This window comes from Camelina sativa, chromosome 13, assembly GCF_000633955.1.
Source record: "Camelina sativa cultivar DH55 chromosome 13, Cs, whole genome shotgun sequence".
In the NCBI taxonomy this organism is placed as follows: Eukaryota; Viridiplantae; Streptophyta; class Magnoliopsida; order Brassicales; family Brassicaceae; genus Camelina; species Camelina sativa.
This window is the reverse complement of record NC_025697.1, coordinates 1829379-1846953: the sequence shown is the minus strand read 5'-3', so window position 1 is coordinate 1846953 and position 17575 is coordinate 1829379. Positions and strand designations below refer to the sequence as shown.

Sequence of the window (17575 nt, the reverse complement as noted above, 5' to 3'; positions counted from 1 at the left end):
CCCCCCCCCCCCCCCCCCAATTTATTTTTCATTCTTTCTCTTTTACTCTTCAGATCTCCCTCTCTCTCTGTCTAGGCGTGTTTTCTCTACTCTCTCTGTGTTTTGTTTCCTTGCATCCTTCTCCTTTCTGGGTTCGTCTCAAGTCACGATTTTTCCCATACCCTTTTAATATTTTTTGCTATATATCGCCTCTGTATTATAAAGCTCTGTGCTGTTTCCTTGGTCGGTATTGACCCAAGTAAGGTTCAGCTGTGTAAGAATATTGAATGCATTTGTTTGATGTCTGATGGTGTTCAAGAACTAAAAAAAAAAGTCTTATGATAGGAAGGATTTGACTTTAGGGATGAGATTAGATTGTTTTTACACGGTGTTGTGATCAGATCTTGATGCTATTTTTGGTGAAAGAGATTAAGAGAAGCCGTGGGGTATTTGGATGGGTAATACTTGTGTTGGACCAAGCAGAAATGGCTTCTTGCAATCTGTTTCAGCTGCAATGTGGCGGCCAAGAGATGGAGATGATTCGGCTTCCGTGAGCAATGGAGATATTTCAAGTAGACCTGTTTCAGGAGAGCTTCGATCGTCATTATCTGATGATGTCCAGAATAAACCTCCTGAACAAGTCACAATGCCCAAGCCAGGGGCTAACATCGAGACCATGGACAGAGAGATTCGACTTGAAGTCAAGCCTGAAGTGCAAGAGGAGACAAAACCAGAGACCAAGCCGGAGACCAAGCCGGAGGCAAAACCTGATCCAACAGCTAAACCTAAGAAGCCTAAACACATGAAAAGAGTGTCAAGTGCAGGGCTTAGAACTGAGTCAGTGTTGCAGAGGAAAACTGAAAACTTTAAGGAATTCTATTCCTTGGGAAGGAAACTTGGACAAGGGCAGTTTGGGACGACTTTCTTATGTGTGGAGAAGACTACAGGGAAGGAGTTTGCGTGCAAGTCAATTGCTAAGAGGAAGCTGTTGACTGATGAAGACGTTGAGGATGTGAGAAGGGAAATTCAGATCATGCATCACTTGGCTGGTCACCCAAATGTCATATCCATTAAAGGAGCTTATGAGGATATTGTGGCGGTGCACCTTGTGATGGAGTGTTGTGCAGGTGGCGAGCTTTTTGACAGGATCATTCAACGCGGTCACTACACAGAGAGGAAAGCGGCTGAGCTTACTAGAACCATTGTTGGTGTTGTAGAGGCTTGCCATTCACTTGGTGTTATGCATCGAGACCTCAAGCCCGAGAATTTTCTTTTTGTCAGTAAACATGAAGATTCCCTCTTGAAGACGATTGATTTTGGACTCTCAATGTTCTTTAAGCCAGGTTTGCTTTCAATATTACTCATCTTAAACCATTTAGTTTCTAGATTTGGTCTCTTAACTTGAATGACATGATTCATGTTGGTCAATGGTTTTTTAAATCAATTCCTTCCTCTTTGCAGACGACATTTTTACCGATGTTGTTGGTAGCCCATATTATGTTGCTCCGGAAGTTCTTCGAAAGCGTTATGGTCCTGAAGCTGATGTCTGGAGTGCTGGAGTGATTGTGTACATTTTATTAAGTGGAGTTCCTCCATTTTGGGCTGGTAAGGATTGTGTATATTATATGTAGATAAGAGATTTGTCACCTGTCCTAATTAGGCTCTGAGCAAAAGTTTTGTTCTTTTTGCTTCTTTTTTTTTGAACATTCAGAAACCGAACAAGGTATCTTCGAACAGGTCCTCCACGGTGATCTTGACTTTTCGTCAGATCCCTGGCCGAGCATATCTGAAAGTGCAAAAGACTTAGTGAGGAAAATGCTTGTCAGAGATCCCAAGAAAAGGTTAACTGCCCACCAAGTATTATGTAAGTTAATTTGATCTGAAACCTTCCTCTTTCGGTTAGAGCGTTACGATTCTTTTTTCTATTAATTCCATTGAGCATAGATTTCAATGGTCCTACATAAATTTAGTGTGCCGTCTCACAGCCATTTAGTAATGCAGTTTCCAAATACATTGTCATTTATAGTTCATTTGTGCCACTGTCCTATTTCTTATGAAGTTGTGCTTCCTCTCAGGTCATCCATGGGTACAAGTCGATGGTGTGGCTCCAGACAAACCTCTGGATTCTGCTGTTCTGAGCCGTATGAAGCAATTTTCTGCGATGAACAAGTTCAAGAAAATGGCTCTTAGAGTAAGCGGTTTTTCAATGCTAATCAAATTAACACCATATGGAGAAAGTTACTGTGATAAACATAAGATAGTTGCTTGTTACCTTCTCTTCTTCTTGTTATGTGGAAAGAAAGAGACGATGCAGATTAAGTTTCTCTCTTTATGTCTTCTTGTAGGTCATTGCTGAGAGCTTATCTGAAGAAGAAATAGCTGGCTTGAAAGAAATGTTTAATATGATAGATGCGGACAAGAGTGGTCAGATAACTTTTGAAGAACTGAAAGCAGGACTTAAACGAGTAGGGGCAAACCTCAACGAGTCTGAAATTCTCGACTTGATGCAAGCTGTAAGTTTTAACCCCCTTGCTATTTTGTTATTCGAAAATGAAGGTCCCTAATCCCTATATACCTGCAAATCCAGTGTTTTCCCTAACTATAATTATGAAATGGGCTTGTTATAATCCAAAATACTCTGCTGGTTCTGGTTATATACTTCTGTGTTTTTGCTAGGATTTTCATTTAATCTGGTATCTCTCTCTCATGTGTATTTAATATAGGCTGATGTGGACAACAGTGGAACAATAGACTACAAAGAGTTCATAGCTGCAACATTGCATTTAAACAAAATAGAGAGAGAGGATCATTTGTTTGCAGCCTTTACATACTTTGACAAAGATGGGAGTGGCTATATCACCCCAGATGAGCTTCAACAAGCTTGTGAGGAGTTTGGTGTTGAGGATGTCCGCATAGAAGAACTGATGCGCGACGTTGATCAAGACAATGTAAGCTCCTTTACACCTTTATCATCTTATCCTAATTTTCATATGACTTGAATACTTCTCAACAATCATCAGATTGAATGGATTATAGATCATTTCACTCATAGGAATCTCACGTATATGATCCTCTTCAATCCTTGGATCCTTGCATTGTTGAAAATAGTGAGAATTACACTATCCTTTTAGAGAAATTCTCTCTGAAAGACTCAGCTGATTGAGTATGATTCTTGTTAAACGTAAGGGAATAGTAGAAACTCTCGTTCCTGAGAAACACTGAAATAAACCAATGTGTTGTAACCAATGTTGAAATCGGTTTTGGATTGATAAATTGGAACCTATGAGAAATTCTTCAACAACTTATGAAACTCTTGTTGAGTGTTGATAATGTTGAACAATTGAATTTTTGTTTTGCAGGACGGGCGAATAGACTACAACGAGTTTGTGGCGATGATGCAGAAAGGAAGCATTACAGGAGGTCCTGTGAAGATGGGTCTAGAGAAAAGCTTTAGCATTGCTCTTAAACTCTAGTTCCAGTCTATTCAAATTACAAGACTAGAGCCCAAGACAAGAGTTTCTGATCATATATGATGATTGTGTTGAAGACAAAATGCACAGCCAAGATTCTCTTTTGCCCTCTTTTGGATTCTCAATCTTTTGGATGAGGTTTTTGTCTTAGACTTATTTTGGAAACTTCGTTGTAATGTGTACTTCTTGAGCATATATAGGCTTCTTCTAACATTCTAGCTGAGTGATCTGTGACCGGATAAAACAAGTCTAACGATACTCTCTACGATGGACATTTTGGTGATTGCAATGACCCGAAACACAAATAGTTATGATCTGAAAGCAACAAAAAGAGAATAATCAGAAGCAGGCATATCTTCTTGAAGTGTATAATGCGTGTTGGCTTAGGAACAACGTCATACAATGTCACCATTGTGATTAGTTATAACATTGTGCGTTTGCATTCCTCCACTGAGAGGACTTATTTTTTCGAATAATCAAAAAATAGGTCGGTGGAGAAAATGCTCACCAATACGGTATTCAGCAACTATGATGAATTGCTATACCCGTGTACGTTTTATGGATTGGCTTTAGGACGTGTATCCGAATGATATTGTTTACCTTTTCCATGATTCCATATGTAACATCCATTTGTTTTTGAACGTTTGAGCTTATGTTGATACACTCTCGTCTGTATAAACAAACAATGCTGATTTTGTTAGATGAAGAAGAGATAACAAAAAAATGTTACCGAAGTCCGAGATATCAGAATTCGCCGTCGTTAATGACACTTCGCTCATTGTGTTGTTAGTCTTAATAGTGGCCATCGATCGCTCAGGCCATAAACTGGTGTAAAGAACGCCGCCGCGCAATGCGAGTCCTCCCTGATCTGTGATCGGCCCTTCTTTGAGTACTATCCTTGTCGTAGTTTCTTACTTTTGTCTGAACATATCTAATATCCTAGTTTCTTTACTCTGTTACTCTAACTTTGTCCGAACTTGTCTATCCTAGTTTCTCTTACTTTCAATAGTTTCTCTTACTTTCAGAGTTTCTCCTACTGTCGTTATGTTATTCTCTCTACTCTGTTTCTCTCTCTCTCTCATCACCGATGTAAATAACATAGTACAAGATGCTTTGACAGTAATAATAAAAAGAGCTAGATGAGATACTAATCGCACCCTTTGTGTTCTTTTAGGATTAAAAAAAATAATAACGTCATAAACACTTTATATGTTTTTAAAAATGATCTATAACTAATATATGTACCTTCCAAAATCCAAAACTCCATGTGCGTCCGTCACCAAATAATGTTGGATTCACCTATGAGTCAAAATTAGTGTATTTTATTTCTTAAAATCAATTTTTTTTTCTCTATAAAATGTCAAATTTAAAAAAACACTTATATGAAATTTACCATCCAACCAGTTTGGATCAAATTAAATTTATTGTTAACTCCACTGCCTACATATAAGTTTGCACATGAAGATTGATCTCCACTAATATTCAAACTATGTAAACTAATCCAAGCTGCCAAACCATGGTAAGGACCTCCACCTTGTGATCAAACTCCAGCAATCTTCAAATCGCCAAATAGATAATCAGCTTATTATATATCATATAATTTTAAATAGATTTATACATTCTTGAAACTGGTTAATTCAAGTAGATTTACTTACATGTCTACCATATGATTTTCAGTTGTTAGCGGATTAATATGTTTTTTTTTGTCCAATATTGAGTACTTGAGGCATATTCTTTTGTATTTCTCATTATAGGAACTGTTCCATTTGGACACTCGATGGTTTTCTTTCTATTAGTGCCACTTTTAACTTGATTTTTCGGTTTGGACATTGAAAAGGATGGTTCCATCTACTCAAGAATTGTTTATTTACAACAATAAATTTGTCACGTGAAACCAAAATCTACTATAATATATAATTGTAACATCCGTGAACCAAATAATGAGATTTGAAGATGGGTGTCGATCGAATTCTTCTGTTTTGTCATGGAGAAGGTTTGTGTGGAGATTCAGCGGAAGGTAAAGTTAAGAGGCTTGATACAAAGAACAGATCAAGAGGATTAGAGAAAAGCTTTAGCATTGCTCTTAAACTCTAGTTTCATCAGTTTATCTAAATTACACAACTAAGGCAAGACAAAAAGAGTTTTCTGATGATCGTTGTGTTAAAGACAAATGCACAACCAATATTCTCTTTTTTGGATCTCAATCTTGTGGATGAGGTATTTTTTTGGCTTATACTTGTTTGTGAAACTTTGTTGTGCTGTGTACTTTGAGCATACATATGTGTTAGTGTAAAAAAGACAAGAGGCACACAATTTTTAACGAGGTTCAGCAAATGCCTACGTCCTCAAACTTTGTTGGTAATACTTCTTGAGCACAATTACAGTTATTGCTCAATATTGGACTTACACAAACCTAAGATATTTTTTTAGCTTGTTCCCAATCTATTCCCAACCCACTAAGAAATCTCTAAGATCAACAACACTGATCTACACCCATGACTCTCACTTAGAAACAAAAACCCTTATCCTTTTCCCCCAAAGATGCCAAAAGGCTTACAAGGTTTTTTCCTCTCTTTTTCACGTTCTAAAGAGATAAATTTCTAAGTCCTAGACCCTCTATATTTAAGAGATTTCGTGTCTCTCCCAAGACTAACAACTTTCCTAAAATCAAGAGAAAATATTCCATTTAACTTTATTCTTTGTTAAACGAATATTTTCTTTTTCTATTAAATCTTCTAAATATCTTTAAGCTTTCTTTTTCTTCGTGCTTTACCTCCAAGTAATATCCCAAAACGTGTCTTTAAGTATATTTTCATAAATCTTCAAAACCAAGACATACAAACAAAATTAACAGGTCTCTGATGCTCTTTTATTGGACAGACGCTTGTGCATACATCAGATGCCTGTGCCGAGACAGAAGCTTGTGCAGACATATTTTGTACAGCTTCCTGAACTTCATCTTCAACTTAAGCTTGCCCACATACATTTACAATATGTAGTCTTATGTCATTTGGCAATTGAATCTGCATAGCTCTACAAACGTTATTCTTGTCTGTAAAAGTAAATTCGAAGAATAGAAAAAACACTAATCTCTAGACATTCCACTAAGTACAAACATTACTAGAGAAATAAAATAAGACAATAATTTATTTGTGGTCTGAATTATTATAATTACTGAATCCTTCCTTGCTGAAATAATTATAAAGTAATGTACAGATGTCGCTAAATTTGGTCACTGAAAATAATAGCCACCAAACTTTCTATTATATTAAACTCGTATTTATTTTAGATCTTTATTTTCCATTAAGATAATTTATTATGTGTGGTAAGGAAAAACAAAGGATCCAGCTTGTAATCAAAAAGTGACAAGGAATAGCTTATGTTGTCTAGCACCCAACAGTTCACTTTTCATTTTTTGGTCAGATTACATCAGTTCACTATAAAACATCTTTCTTCACACTTCAAAGAACAAAAAACTACAGAGCTGTTTTGTAGTTTTTTCCATAGTCGACGAGCTTATCTTATTTGTAAACATAAAATAATTTCGCTAGTTTAATTTTAATTTAATTATACCTAACTTACTTTATTCAGGAAAATGTAGAAGTGGGTCTCACAACCAACTTATTTTTTTCTCCAATAATAAAATAATTTAAGGCGTGCGTATGTATGTTGTTGACATCAAAAAGTGCTCATTTTTTGGGGGCGATACGACTTTTTAATATATAAATTACAAATTTGGTTTTATTTAATAAAATGATTAAATTGTCTATGTCTGTGAGGATAATTGTTGCTTTTGGTCCCTCATCGCCTCACACCCGATTAAAGATTCACATATCTAAAACTTGAACATGACACATGATGACACAAGAGAATTTGATCACCGAGTTCCCGGCCTCTAACCCGTACGTCTCGGGTGGGAATTGTCTCCCACAACTTCCACTATATGAAGAGGTTACACACACCACTAACTTGTGATGTTCTTTGGTTTACAGATTTTGGTACACAAGAGGATACAAAAACAAGAACACAACAAAGAAGGAGAAAGCTTCTTGAAGAAGAACCCTTTTTTCTTCTCTTTCTCTAGAACTCTCTTTGATGTCTTGTCTCTCACCTACCTCCACTTTATTGATCGATGAAACACACTTATACATGTATGCATTGGGCCAAATCATTTCCAGAATCTTATTCTCCTTTCCTTAATGCCAATTTCGTCTGGCCCATTAAGGCCCATTTGTTTTGTGTTTGTCAAACCCAACAACAATCTCCACCTTTTGACAAAACAAAACACTCATCGACAACAAGAAATCTGAAACCAACCTCTCCTCTTCTTCTGTTCGTGAAGCCAAACTTCAGCGAACCTCCTCCGACAAACTCCGCCTCCTTATCCGGTGAGCATCTCTCTTCTCCGGTGGCAACCAGTTTTTTTTTTTTCTTTCACCGAGCCCTCTCGTTCTCGACATGGAGAAGATGTAGCTTCTTACTTCCCCATGGTATAGCGGAATTGGAGGCTAATTCCGGTCATCCCTGCATGTTTTCCGGCGAAGCCAAGCTTCAGTCTCCACCTGTTTCACGGCGGCTCCCAATTCCGGTGAATCAAGAGACATTATCTCCATATCTCAACTTTGGTTCGATGAACCATGTATCACCACCATTCTCGCTGGCAATCTCCTTCAGCTGCGATCACTACCGGTGGAGCTCTTCTCTTTCCTCTTTGGTGATTTAATTTGTAGAACCCGAGACATCAACTTTGTCTCTTATCCATGCCTCTTCTCCCGAGCTGTTCCGTTTTCACCCGCGAATCACGCCATCGCCGTCACCGTCCAGCTCAGGTACCCTCTAATCTCTCTCTTGTCTCTTCCTGACACTTAGTGATTAGGATCTTCTGAGAATTGCCATTTTGAATCCATTTTAGGTGATGAGCTCCACCTGGAACCAATTACTCTCCATCATGGCTCCACAACCTTTTCCAGGTAACTCCTTCACAGCCCTGTCTCTTCCGATTTCCAAAAGACTCATGAAACTCTAACTTCAGTTTCATGTCTACTCTCACAGCAGCTCTAGTGTTGAACATCCCATGTTCTTCTTTCTCCTTGATGACTTCAAGTAATCTCCTAACCATGAATCATCTTCCTCTCTAGCTGCTGGAGTTTTCCCCCTTTGAGCCACCAAAATCCTTACTTGGATTTTCTGAATTTTCATCTCAGAAACTCCACTTGGAATCAGTCTCCAACTCTCGACAACTGATTCTCCAGTCTCCACAAGTAACCAAACTCCTCTTATTATCGGTCACCTTTTCTTGGCTCATACTTTCAAATTCAAGAACTAACAATGAAGAACTAAATTGTTGTTCCTTGAATCTTAACCAACAGCTCCACCTGGAATCTAAGTCTCTTCACAGTAATACCAGATGCCTACAGGTAACTCCCTTAACCCTCCTAATCTCCTTTTATCGACATAGTTTTAATTTTAATTTCCCAAAGCTGACTTGTTTCTCTGTTCTTCTTCCTGTCAGCGTATAATGTCGATTGGGGTTACCTGGAGCTGTATCTTCCTTCAGACGACATTGAGGAGATCATAGCAGGCTTGTTTCCCTTCCTCACACTTCTGCATTTTCCTTCCTTTGCAGCAACTCCGACGATCTGTTTCGTCCTTTTTGCTGTTCCAATGACTCCAGGTAAACAATTGTACCTTGAATCATTTTCTTTTGTCTCTGGATTTTTTTAATTCTGTAAGACACCATGAAACCTTAACTTGGTTTTTTCTTTCTTCAAAACAGCTCCACCTACAATCAGAGTCTACACCTTGCGACTTCTGATTACTCACAGGTACCTTTTCTTTTCTCCATTCCCTTGGATTTCTTGGAACCGTGACTTGCTGTGGAACCTTGTTTTGATTTCCTTTATGTCACATGTGCCCTGATCTTAGATTCAACCCCTTAGTAAACCACTTGCCAGAAACTTGAATCATACTTGCCTCAGCCCTTAAGACAATCCATGATTCCAACACCTTTCTGTTTAAACTCTTATGCCTTGGACGTTTCTTTGTACCGCTGTTAAGCCTAACAGAACCCGCCATCAAGCTACCATCTTGCTAGATAGACTTTCGACACAAACCTTGATCCAAACATCTTGTTTAAACAGAACCTTGCTGACAAGTAAACTTCCTGTTGAATCAACTGCAGAAATAACTCTTAAGTCACTCATGCTTCATTTCCTTGAAACAGTCTTTGACTTACTCTTCATCTGTTTGAGCACCTTTGATTTGAGCATCACTTTGTACCGCTGTTGTTATCAACAGAACACGCCGCCTAACTCCACCTAGCTAGGAAGACTTTCGACACAAATTTCTTTGCTCATCCTTTGCTCAAACTATTCTGCATCAGTGCACACTCACAAATTCAAAACCATTGCTGCCTCCTTTGAACTTGTCTTACACTCATCACCAGCTTACAGCCTTTGCCACACTTCCTTGCTGTAACCACCACATTTAGCAAAACTGAGATTGAGCTTACTGCCTTTGTTTCAACAACCATAGCCTGAATCCATCTTGTACCGCCATCATCATCACTGATGGAACCCGCCTCCAAACTGATCCCATTTGGAAGACTTTTGATACAACCTTCATTCAGCTCTTGTGCTTAAATATCCTCTTTTACTAGCAGGTTTCTCCACTAGGAAACTCAATATCAATCTCTTATCAATTTGCTAAACCATAACACCAAAGACTTCCCTTTTACAGCAACTTCCTGTCACACCACACTTGTGACAACCCTTTTACCGCTGTAAAACACCATTCTACACAATACTTTTCCTTAGTATTTGGGAATCCACTAACACATCAATGCCTGCTTCACAACCAGCCCTCAATTCTCTTCTTGTGATGCCAAAGGAAAACAAGTATAACCTTTCCTTCTGTCAATGCAGCCATGCATTGACCTCCATTAAACCTGAGACTAAAACTCTTCACCCAACACCTCTCAAACCTTACTGAATTCTTTCAGAGTTATCGACCTGCTTTGCCTCAAGCAGTTTCTAGCCTCATACTCATCTGCTCTGATTTTTTTCCTTGAATCTTCAACATCCTTCTTGAACACCAAACTTACTGACTTTCAACAACCAGACAAGCAAGATACAATCTGATTCACAGCAAAAAATCTTGACTTCTCCATTGTTAAACTCAGTCTATCTCCTTGTGTTCTTCCAAGCTAAGATTCCTTCAACTTAAGCAGCCTTGAGTATCCTGAAACTTCAGTAAAGAACATCACAAATACCTTGTGATGGCAGCGCCGACTTGAGCCTTTTGGATGATTATTCGATTCCTCTTTCCACAGCCTTGAGTTAGTCACCTTAACCCATGCTTTCTTAAACTTGAATCGAACTTACTGCAGAGAAACTCCACCTTAAACCAACTCACCGTTGATTTAGTCTTCACAGATCAAGAACGCCTTCAAGATCTTGTGTCTTCTGCACTAGTCTCCAACTTTTTTTTTTTTTTTTTATGCTGGCATACTTGGACCTGAACCATAACCATAACTCTCCCTTGATGCAACTCTCTTGTGTCGTGTCATTAGAGGATCTTTCTGATCTCCTAACCTGAGATCTCTGCTACAGACTCAACCTTCACCTGAGAATCTGTTATCCTCCACACAAGATGACTTCAACCTTTAACTGTCATCTTCTTCCTCCTCCTTTAGATCTTATGAATCAGAGAGCCTGTGCTCTGATACCACCTGTGAGGATAATTGTTGCTTTTGGTCCCTCATCGCCTCACACCCGATTAAAGATTCACATATCTAAAACTTGAACATGACACATGATGACACAAGAGAATTTGATCACCGAGTTCCCGGCCTCTAACCCGTACGTCTCGGGTGGGAATTGTCTCCCACAACTTCCACTATATGAAGAGGTTACACACACCACTAACTTGTGATGTTCTTTGGTTTACAGATTTTGGTACACAAGAGGATACAAGAACAAGAACACAACAAATAAGGAGAAAGCTTCTTGAAGAAGAACCCTCTTTTCTTCTCTTTCTCTAGAACTCTCCTTGATGTCTTGTCTCTCACCTACCTCCACTTTATTGATCGATGAAACACACTTATACATGTATGCATATGGGCCAAATCATTTCCAGAATCTTATTCTCCTTTCCTTAATGCCAATTTCGTCTGGCCCATTAAGGCCCATTTGTTTTGTGTTTGTCAAACCCAACAACAATGTCAAAGCTACTGCGTACGTCTCTATCCATCTTTAAATCTCCTAATTCCAGTCCACAAAACGTGATCATGATTAACTGTATCATAAAGTTCTATTTGTGTTTGGTTCTAAATTTCTAATTGTCCTAAAGCAAATAGGTTAGTTCTTATTTACATTAATATTGTCTCTGTCTCACATAGTTTGATGTTTTAGAGAATAATTTTTATCTCTCAAAGATTGATGTTTTGAATATTTTTAATAAATTTTTGTTTTAATAATTACTGATGTTGTAGAATGTATGGAGTAAGAAAGTGAAAAAGTATCAGAAAAATAAATCATGAGAAATCATAAATAAAATAAAAAAATCATCCGAAAACAAAATTAATCATATATTCTATCTGTTTTAATATATGTGTAAAATCCTAAATATCTAATTATAACTATGATAGTATATTTTATTACTTTTTCAATATTAAATATTCTTCCTTTTGTACTTTTTATTAAAAAATCATAATATACAAGTTATTAGTAACACTTTTAATAAACACATATATATATAAAACATGCAATCTAAAAAAACCACAATCGAACCAAAAAACCTCAAATTATTATAGAGTGTACGTGTCTATTAGTTAACTCTTGAGACCACCGCCTACGAAGTACACATCACATAAGAAATGATTTATAATTTATTTTTCCATTACAAAAGAAGTAAAAAACCCAAAAAGAGGATCATGGGAGCATGAGTTAGTGTAGGGACTATTAACTTTAAGGCAATGGCATATGGTTAGGGGACTTAATGTAGCTGAAAATTTTAAGAATTAGGACATACCTAACTTTATTTCTTTCACTTTAAACACCTAAAAAGATTATTATCATCCTTCATGAACATTAAAAATCTTATCTTTCACATGGATTGGACAAAATATTATTATATTATTAGCTATAAGATCTCTAATTAATTAACATTAAAAACCTAATTCAGGTTCGGATCCTTTCCGAGACACCCGATAAAAAGAAAAGAAAGAAGATGGTGTATGAATTTGGTAATTCTGATTAGGAACAGAATAATTTCATATGACAGGTAAGATGTAGGGGTCGAAATAATTTGTAGTATAAAATTATTGATGCGAGATAGATACATAATTTGTGAGTTTGTGATCGAGATTTAAAGAGCCTCTATTATAGATATGAATCATACTACTGGCTGCGATTTAAAGAACATTGTGGAAACAAAATTATTAGAGAATCTAGTCAAAACCTACTGATCATTCATATAGTTGACAAAAAACGTTTTCTTCTATTATATAGTCAAAAGTAGTAATTTTGGTATAGCTTTAAATAATCATAAACAAAAATATAGCACAGTAATAGAAAACTACTAAATTCAGCCATAAAATCCAACTTTACTCAAAAAAATAAATAGCCGTTTTAACTAGTTAAAGAATTTATTGGGTTTATCTACAATTTAAATATTTATCCATTTGAATAAATACAGTATATATATAAATCTTAATTATACCTAGCCTTAAAATCTGCTGGATTGAAATAAAATATTTAATGAATTTCTCGAATTATAACTAATTGAAATTGTAGTTCTCAGATACAAATATTCCAAAACAAAACGTCAGCACACAATTACACCAATTAATTATTTTTCTGAACAAAAAAAAGAAAAGAAAAGAAGATGACTTTTTGCACCTAGAACCAGTGCCCTCCTCACACTTATGGAGGCCTAGGGCAATTTTTTTTTGTTGACTTTAGTATTTTATTAATAAATTATTTTAATATTAAATAAAAATAAAATGTTAATAACAAAACCAATAATATGAAAATAAAAATTAACATCATTTTTTTTAAACTCACAATGTTCTATAGTAATTATCCACATGTACTACTTTTAGTTATTTTTTGTTTAAATACTTTTTTTTTTACTTATGTTGTTATATATTAGTAAAGAATTTATTTTCAAGATAAGAAAATCTCAATAAAACTTAAAAGTTTTTTTTTTAATTATACAATTTCTAATGAAAAGTTTCCATTATTAAAAACACATTATATTAAATTAACTAAATATAAATTTACTTTTTATACAATTTCTATAATTTTAGTATTTTTTTTTGGTGGCTTGGGGCATTTGCCCTTTTTGCCCAAGGGTAAGCACGTCTCTGCCTAGAACGTGGATACAAAGACGAATGCTACATCCTCTGTTTCACCTGCTCTCAAAAAAAAAATCATTTCTCTATACCGTCGTTATTAAATAAATAAATAAATAATTTATAATGTCAAACTTTATACAGTAATGTGTATCATCATTTAAATAAATAATCTAACTGTATTAATTAATTATTAATCACCAATTTTATATTGCCGTCCTTCTCTCTCTCTCTATAAGGGTTGACTCTAAAAAGAACCAAACGCAGAGTTCCTATCCTTCTCTCTCTACTAGACTCTCTCTCTCTTTCTTCAAATTTCAAATATTTTTGAGTCTGAGAATCACACCGCGTCTGCGTCCACCAAATCCTCCATGCCCATCTCTTAAAGTCCGATTCTTTCTTCCTCAAATCTCGATTACTCCAGAACCCTTTTTTTTCTTCTAAGATTCGTTCTTATCCCCAAATCTTTTCAGGCTTTGGTAACCACTAGTATCGTTTTTGTATGGTTGTGAAAATGAAACAGATCATGCGGTGGCCACCGTGGCTTCCTCTCTTCGCCGTCAAATTCGACGTGATCGTCGTTGTTCACAAGATGGAGGGTTTGTTGGATTCTTCCGATGGTGACGGCGATGATACTGATCATCAGCGATGTGGGACGACGACGACGACGACGAGGAAGAGACCTGTGGTTGAGATCAAGTGGAAAGGACCTAAATCGGTTACTCTCAAACGCTCCCTTGTACGGAATTTAACCGAAGAAGGTGGGTTTCGCGGCGACGGCGTCGTTGAGTGGAACGAAGAGTTTAAGAGGGTTTGTGAATTCTCTGTTTACAAGGAAGGATCGTTTCTTCCATGGCTCGTTTCTTTCACAGTCTTCAATGTTAGTCTCACTCTCTCTCTCTCTCTCTCTTATCTTTTTATTTAGAATCGTTGACTCTGATGTATAAAGGTTGTACCTTTGCTTAGGTCCTCTGCTCCAATGTGTAAATTGGGGATTTTTATTCATTCTGGGATATAAGTCTATATGGTCTTGATTGGGCATTTGGATTTTGTGTATGTGTTGTGTCTTCGTGGGATTTGTTGTTATGCAAAGTAGATTCTCAAAATCTAAGTGTTTGGGATCCGTTGGTTGTTGTTATGTAGGGACTGAATCAAGGATCAAAGGAGAAAGTTGGTAGCTTTGGAAAGGCATCACTGAACATTGCAGAGTACTTTTCATTGATGAAAGAAGATGATGTTCAAGTCAAAGTTCCTCTGAAGAATAGTGGCTCATCATCATCATCATCATCTGTGCGAAGTCCATGTCTTCATGTGCGTCAGTGTTAATTTTTGTTGTAAGATAGTTGTCTGAAATTACTGTTGTTTTTCATTTCTCTAACCGCAAGTTTCAACTTATGATGTTTTCACTCAGATATCCCTTCAGTTTTCCCTTAAAGAATCATTGCCTGAAAGACAGAGATCTGCTCTTCCTGTTCTATGGTCTCCTCTTTCTACTGAAGCTGAGAAAGCTGAGTCTGTTGTAAAAGTAGGCCTGAGAAAGATGAAATCCTTCAACCATTGCATGTCTAATCCCCACGCATCGGAAAAGGAGTGTGAGAAAGAGGGAAGCAGCGGAAGCGGAAGTGAAGGCAAAAGTCCAGAGCGAAATCTTGATTCTGACTCTACTTATCCTTTTGACACAGATTCTCTAGATGAAGGTGATGCTGCCGATGAATCAGAAGAGAATGAAAGCGGCATTGCTGATCCAGTTAATTACAAAACACTTCGATATGCTAATTGGGCTAGAGGCTCATTTCATGCTGATACAAACCCTGAAGACGAGGATTTGATATATTACACCCACCGCAATCCATTAGCAGAGACAGGACATTGCGGTAATGAGGTTTCGAGTGATGTAGTAATCTTGGAGCAGACGAAAGGACAAATGTCTAAGAAGAGAATGTTATCTTGGAAGAAGAGAAAACTCAGTTTTAGATCTCCTAAACAGAAAGGCGAACCTCTTATTAAGAAGGATTGTCTTGAAGATGGTGGTGATGATATCGATTTTGACCGCAGACAACTGAGTTCATCCGATGAGTCTAACTCTGATGTAAGTACATATACAGTACTATGTTTGTTTGTATAGTTCTTGGTTTTTCATAATTTATTGTTTCTTAACTCTTGATTGATTCTGTTGCAGTGGTATAGGTCTGATGATTCAATCAAGAAGCCATTATCCCAGTTTGGAGATGATGATTTCGTTGTTGGTAGTTGGGAAACCAAAGAGATTATAAGCCGTGATGGGCTGATGAAACTCACGGCTCAAGTATTTCTCGCATCAATCGATCAGAGAAGCGAGAGAGCTGCTGGAGAAAGCGCATGCACAGCCTTAGTTGCAGTGATGGCAAATTGGTTAGGTTCCAACAGAGACATAATCCCAACAAGGTCAGAGTTTGACAGTCTTATCCGAGAAGGATCATCCGAGTGGAGAAACATGTGTGAAAACGAGGAATACAGGGAACGGTTTCCAGACAAACATTTCGATCTCGAGACAGTTGTACAGGCAAAAATCAGACCAATCTGTGTAGTCCCTGAGAAATCATTCATCGGGTTCTTCCATCCAGAGGAAGAAGAAGAAGGAAAAGAAGACGCTAATCTAGATTTTCTGAAAGGTGTAATGTCCTTTGACAGTATCTGGGAAGAGATCATGAAACAAGAACCAGAAGAGTCGGCAAGCGAACCTGTGATCTACATTGTAAGCTGGAATGATCATTTCTTCGTACTCCTCGTGAACCATGATGCTTATTACATCATAGACACGCTTGGAGAGAGGCTCTATGAGGGTTGCAGCCAAGCGTATGTCTTGAAATTTGACAAAGATGCAGAGATCCAAAGACTAGTACCCGTCCTAGAAAACAAGAAACAAGGTGGTAAGGACAAGTCTGAGCAAGCCGAAAGATCAAAAGAATCAGATGAAGAGCAAGAAGAAGAAGAAGAAGAAGAAGAGGTAGTGTGTAGAGGTAAAGAGTCATGTAGAGAGTATATAAAGAGCTTTCTGGCGGCGATTCCAATTCAGCAAGTGAAAGCTGATATGAAGAAAGGACTGGTTTCATCTTTGCACCACCGTCTTCAAATTGAGCTTCACTACACGAAACACCTTGCTCATCACGATAACCACCAACCCAATTATCAGATAGAATCATGTGCAACCGAAGAAACTGTGACAGTGGCTTGGTCGTTGGGCAATAGTGGTGGGTTTGGCTGCGAGATGGCTGAGCTTTTGGGGGTAAAGGTTTAAAAGAGAAGTAAAGTGTATATAGAGAAAAAGAGTTTACTTTTGTTTGAATTTTTGGTGTTCATAATCATAAATAATATAACTCAAATAACCCCTTTTGTATTTTTTTGTTTTTCATTTTCTGGCTAATTTGATGTTACAATAATGTTTGGGCTTTCTTCAGTTTGACCAAAAAAAAATAAAATAATAAAATTAATGACTTTTCTTCCTCTCTTTGTATATACTTATTTATTAGACTGATAATTTTATATAGAAAAAAAATAACAATAATAAAGTTAAAAACGAAATCAATCGATAAATACGAAATTAAGTAAAAAAACATGTCCGATTGAATCTGCTTTTGTCATCGAGAAGGCTTTTTGTATCTCTGCTCTGCTTGATTCATCTGATTGATTTGTTGGGGGAAGATGAAGAGAATCTTTGGTGCGAAGAACAACAAAGAGCCTCCACCGTCTATTCAAGATGCCTCTGATCGGGTTCTCTCCTCCTCTCTGCTTT

The 17575-nt window shown here is 37.1% G+C and overlaps 3 protein-coding genes across 4 annotated transcripts in view; all 3 read left to right on the top strand.

The window, feature by feature from the left end:
• Positions 32–3734, top strand: LOC104734492 (calcium-dependent protein kinase 1-like). Its single transcript, XM_010454087.2, has 7 exons — positions 32–1322; positions 1441–1584; positions 1691–1843; positions 2055–2170; positions 2325–2492; positions 2703–2927; positions 3339–3734. The coding sequence occupies exons 1-7, from the start codon at positions 434–436 to the stop codon at positions 3450–3452; spliced, it is 1809 nt and encodes a 602-aa protein (XP_010452389.1). The 5' UTR covers positions 32–433; the 3' UTR covers positions 3453–3734.
• On the top strand, positions 14041–17233 carry LOC104734491. Of its 2 annotated transcripts, XM_010454086.2 has the most exons (5): positions 14041–14190; positions 14327–14683; positions 14947–15114; positions 15215–15892; positions 15983–17233. In XM_010454086.2, exons 2-5 carry the CDS (start codon positions 14330–14332, stop codon positions 17078–17080), a joined length of 2298 nt encoding a protein of 765 aa, XP_010452388.1. In that variant the 5' UTR covers positions 14041–14190; positions 14327–14329; the 3' UTR covers positions 17081–17233. The 2 variants fall into 2 exon arrangements, with proteins under 2 accessions (XP_010452388.1, XP_010452387.1); XM_010454085.2 differs by having other exon boundaries at positions 14041–14683.
• LOC104734490 (charged multivesicular body protein 5) overlaps positions 17485–17575 on the top strand; it is a 1726-nt gene continuing 1635 nt past the window's right edge. Inside the window, exon 1 of the mRNA XM_010454084.2 lies at positions 17485–17553. Within this exon, the coding sequence (XP_010452386.1) occupies positions 17485–17553 (69 nt within the window). The remainder of the gene's footprint in view (positions 17554–17575) is intronic.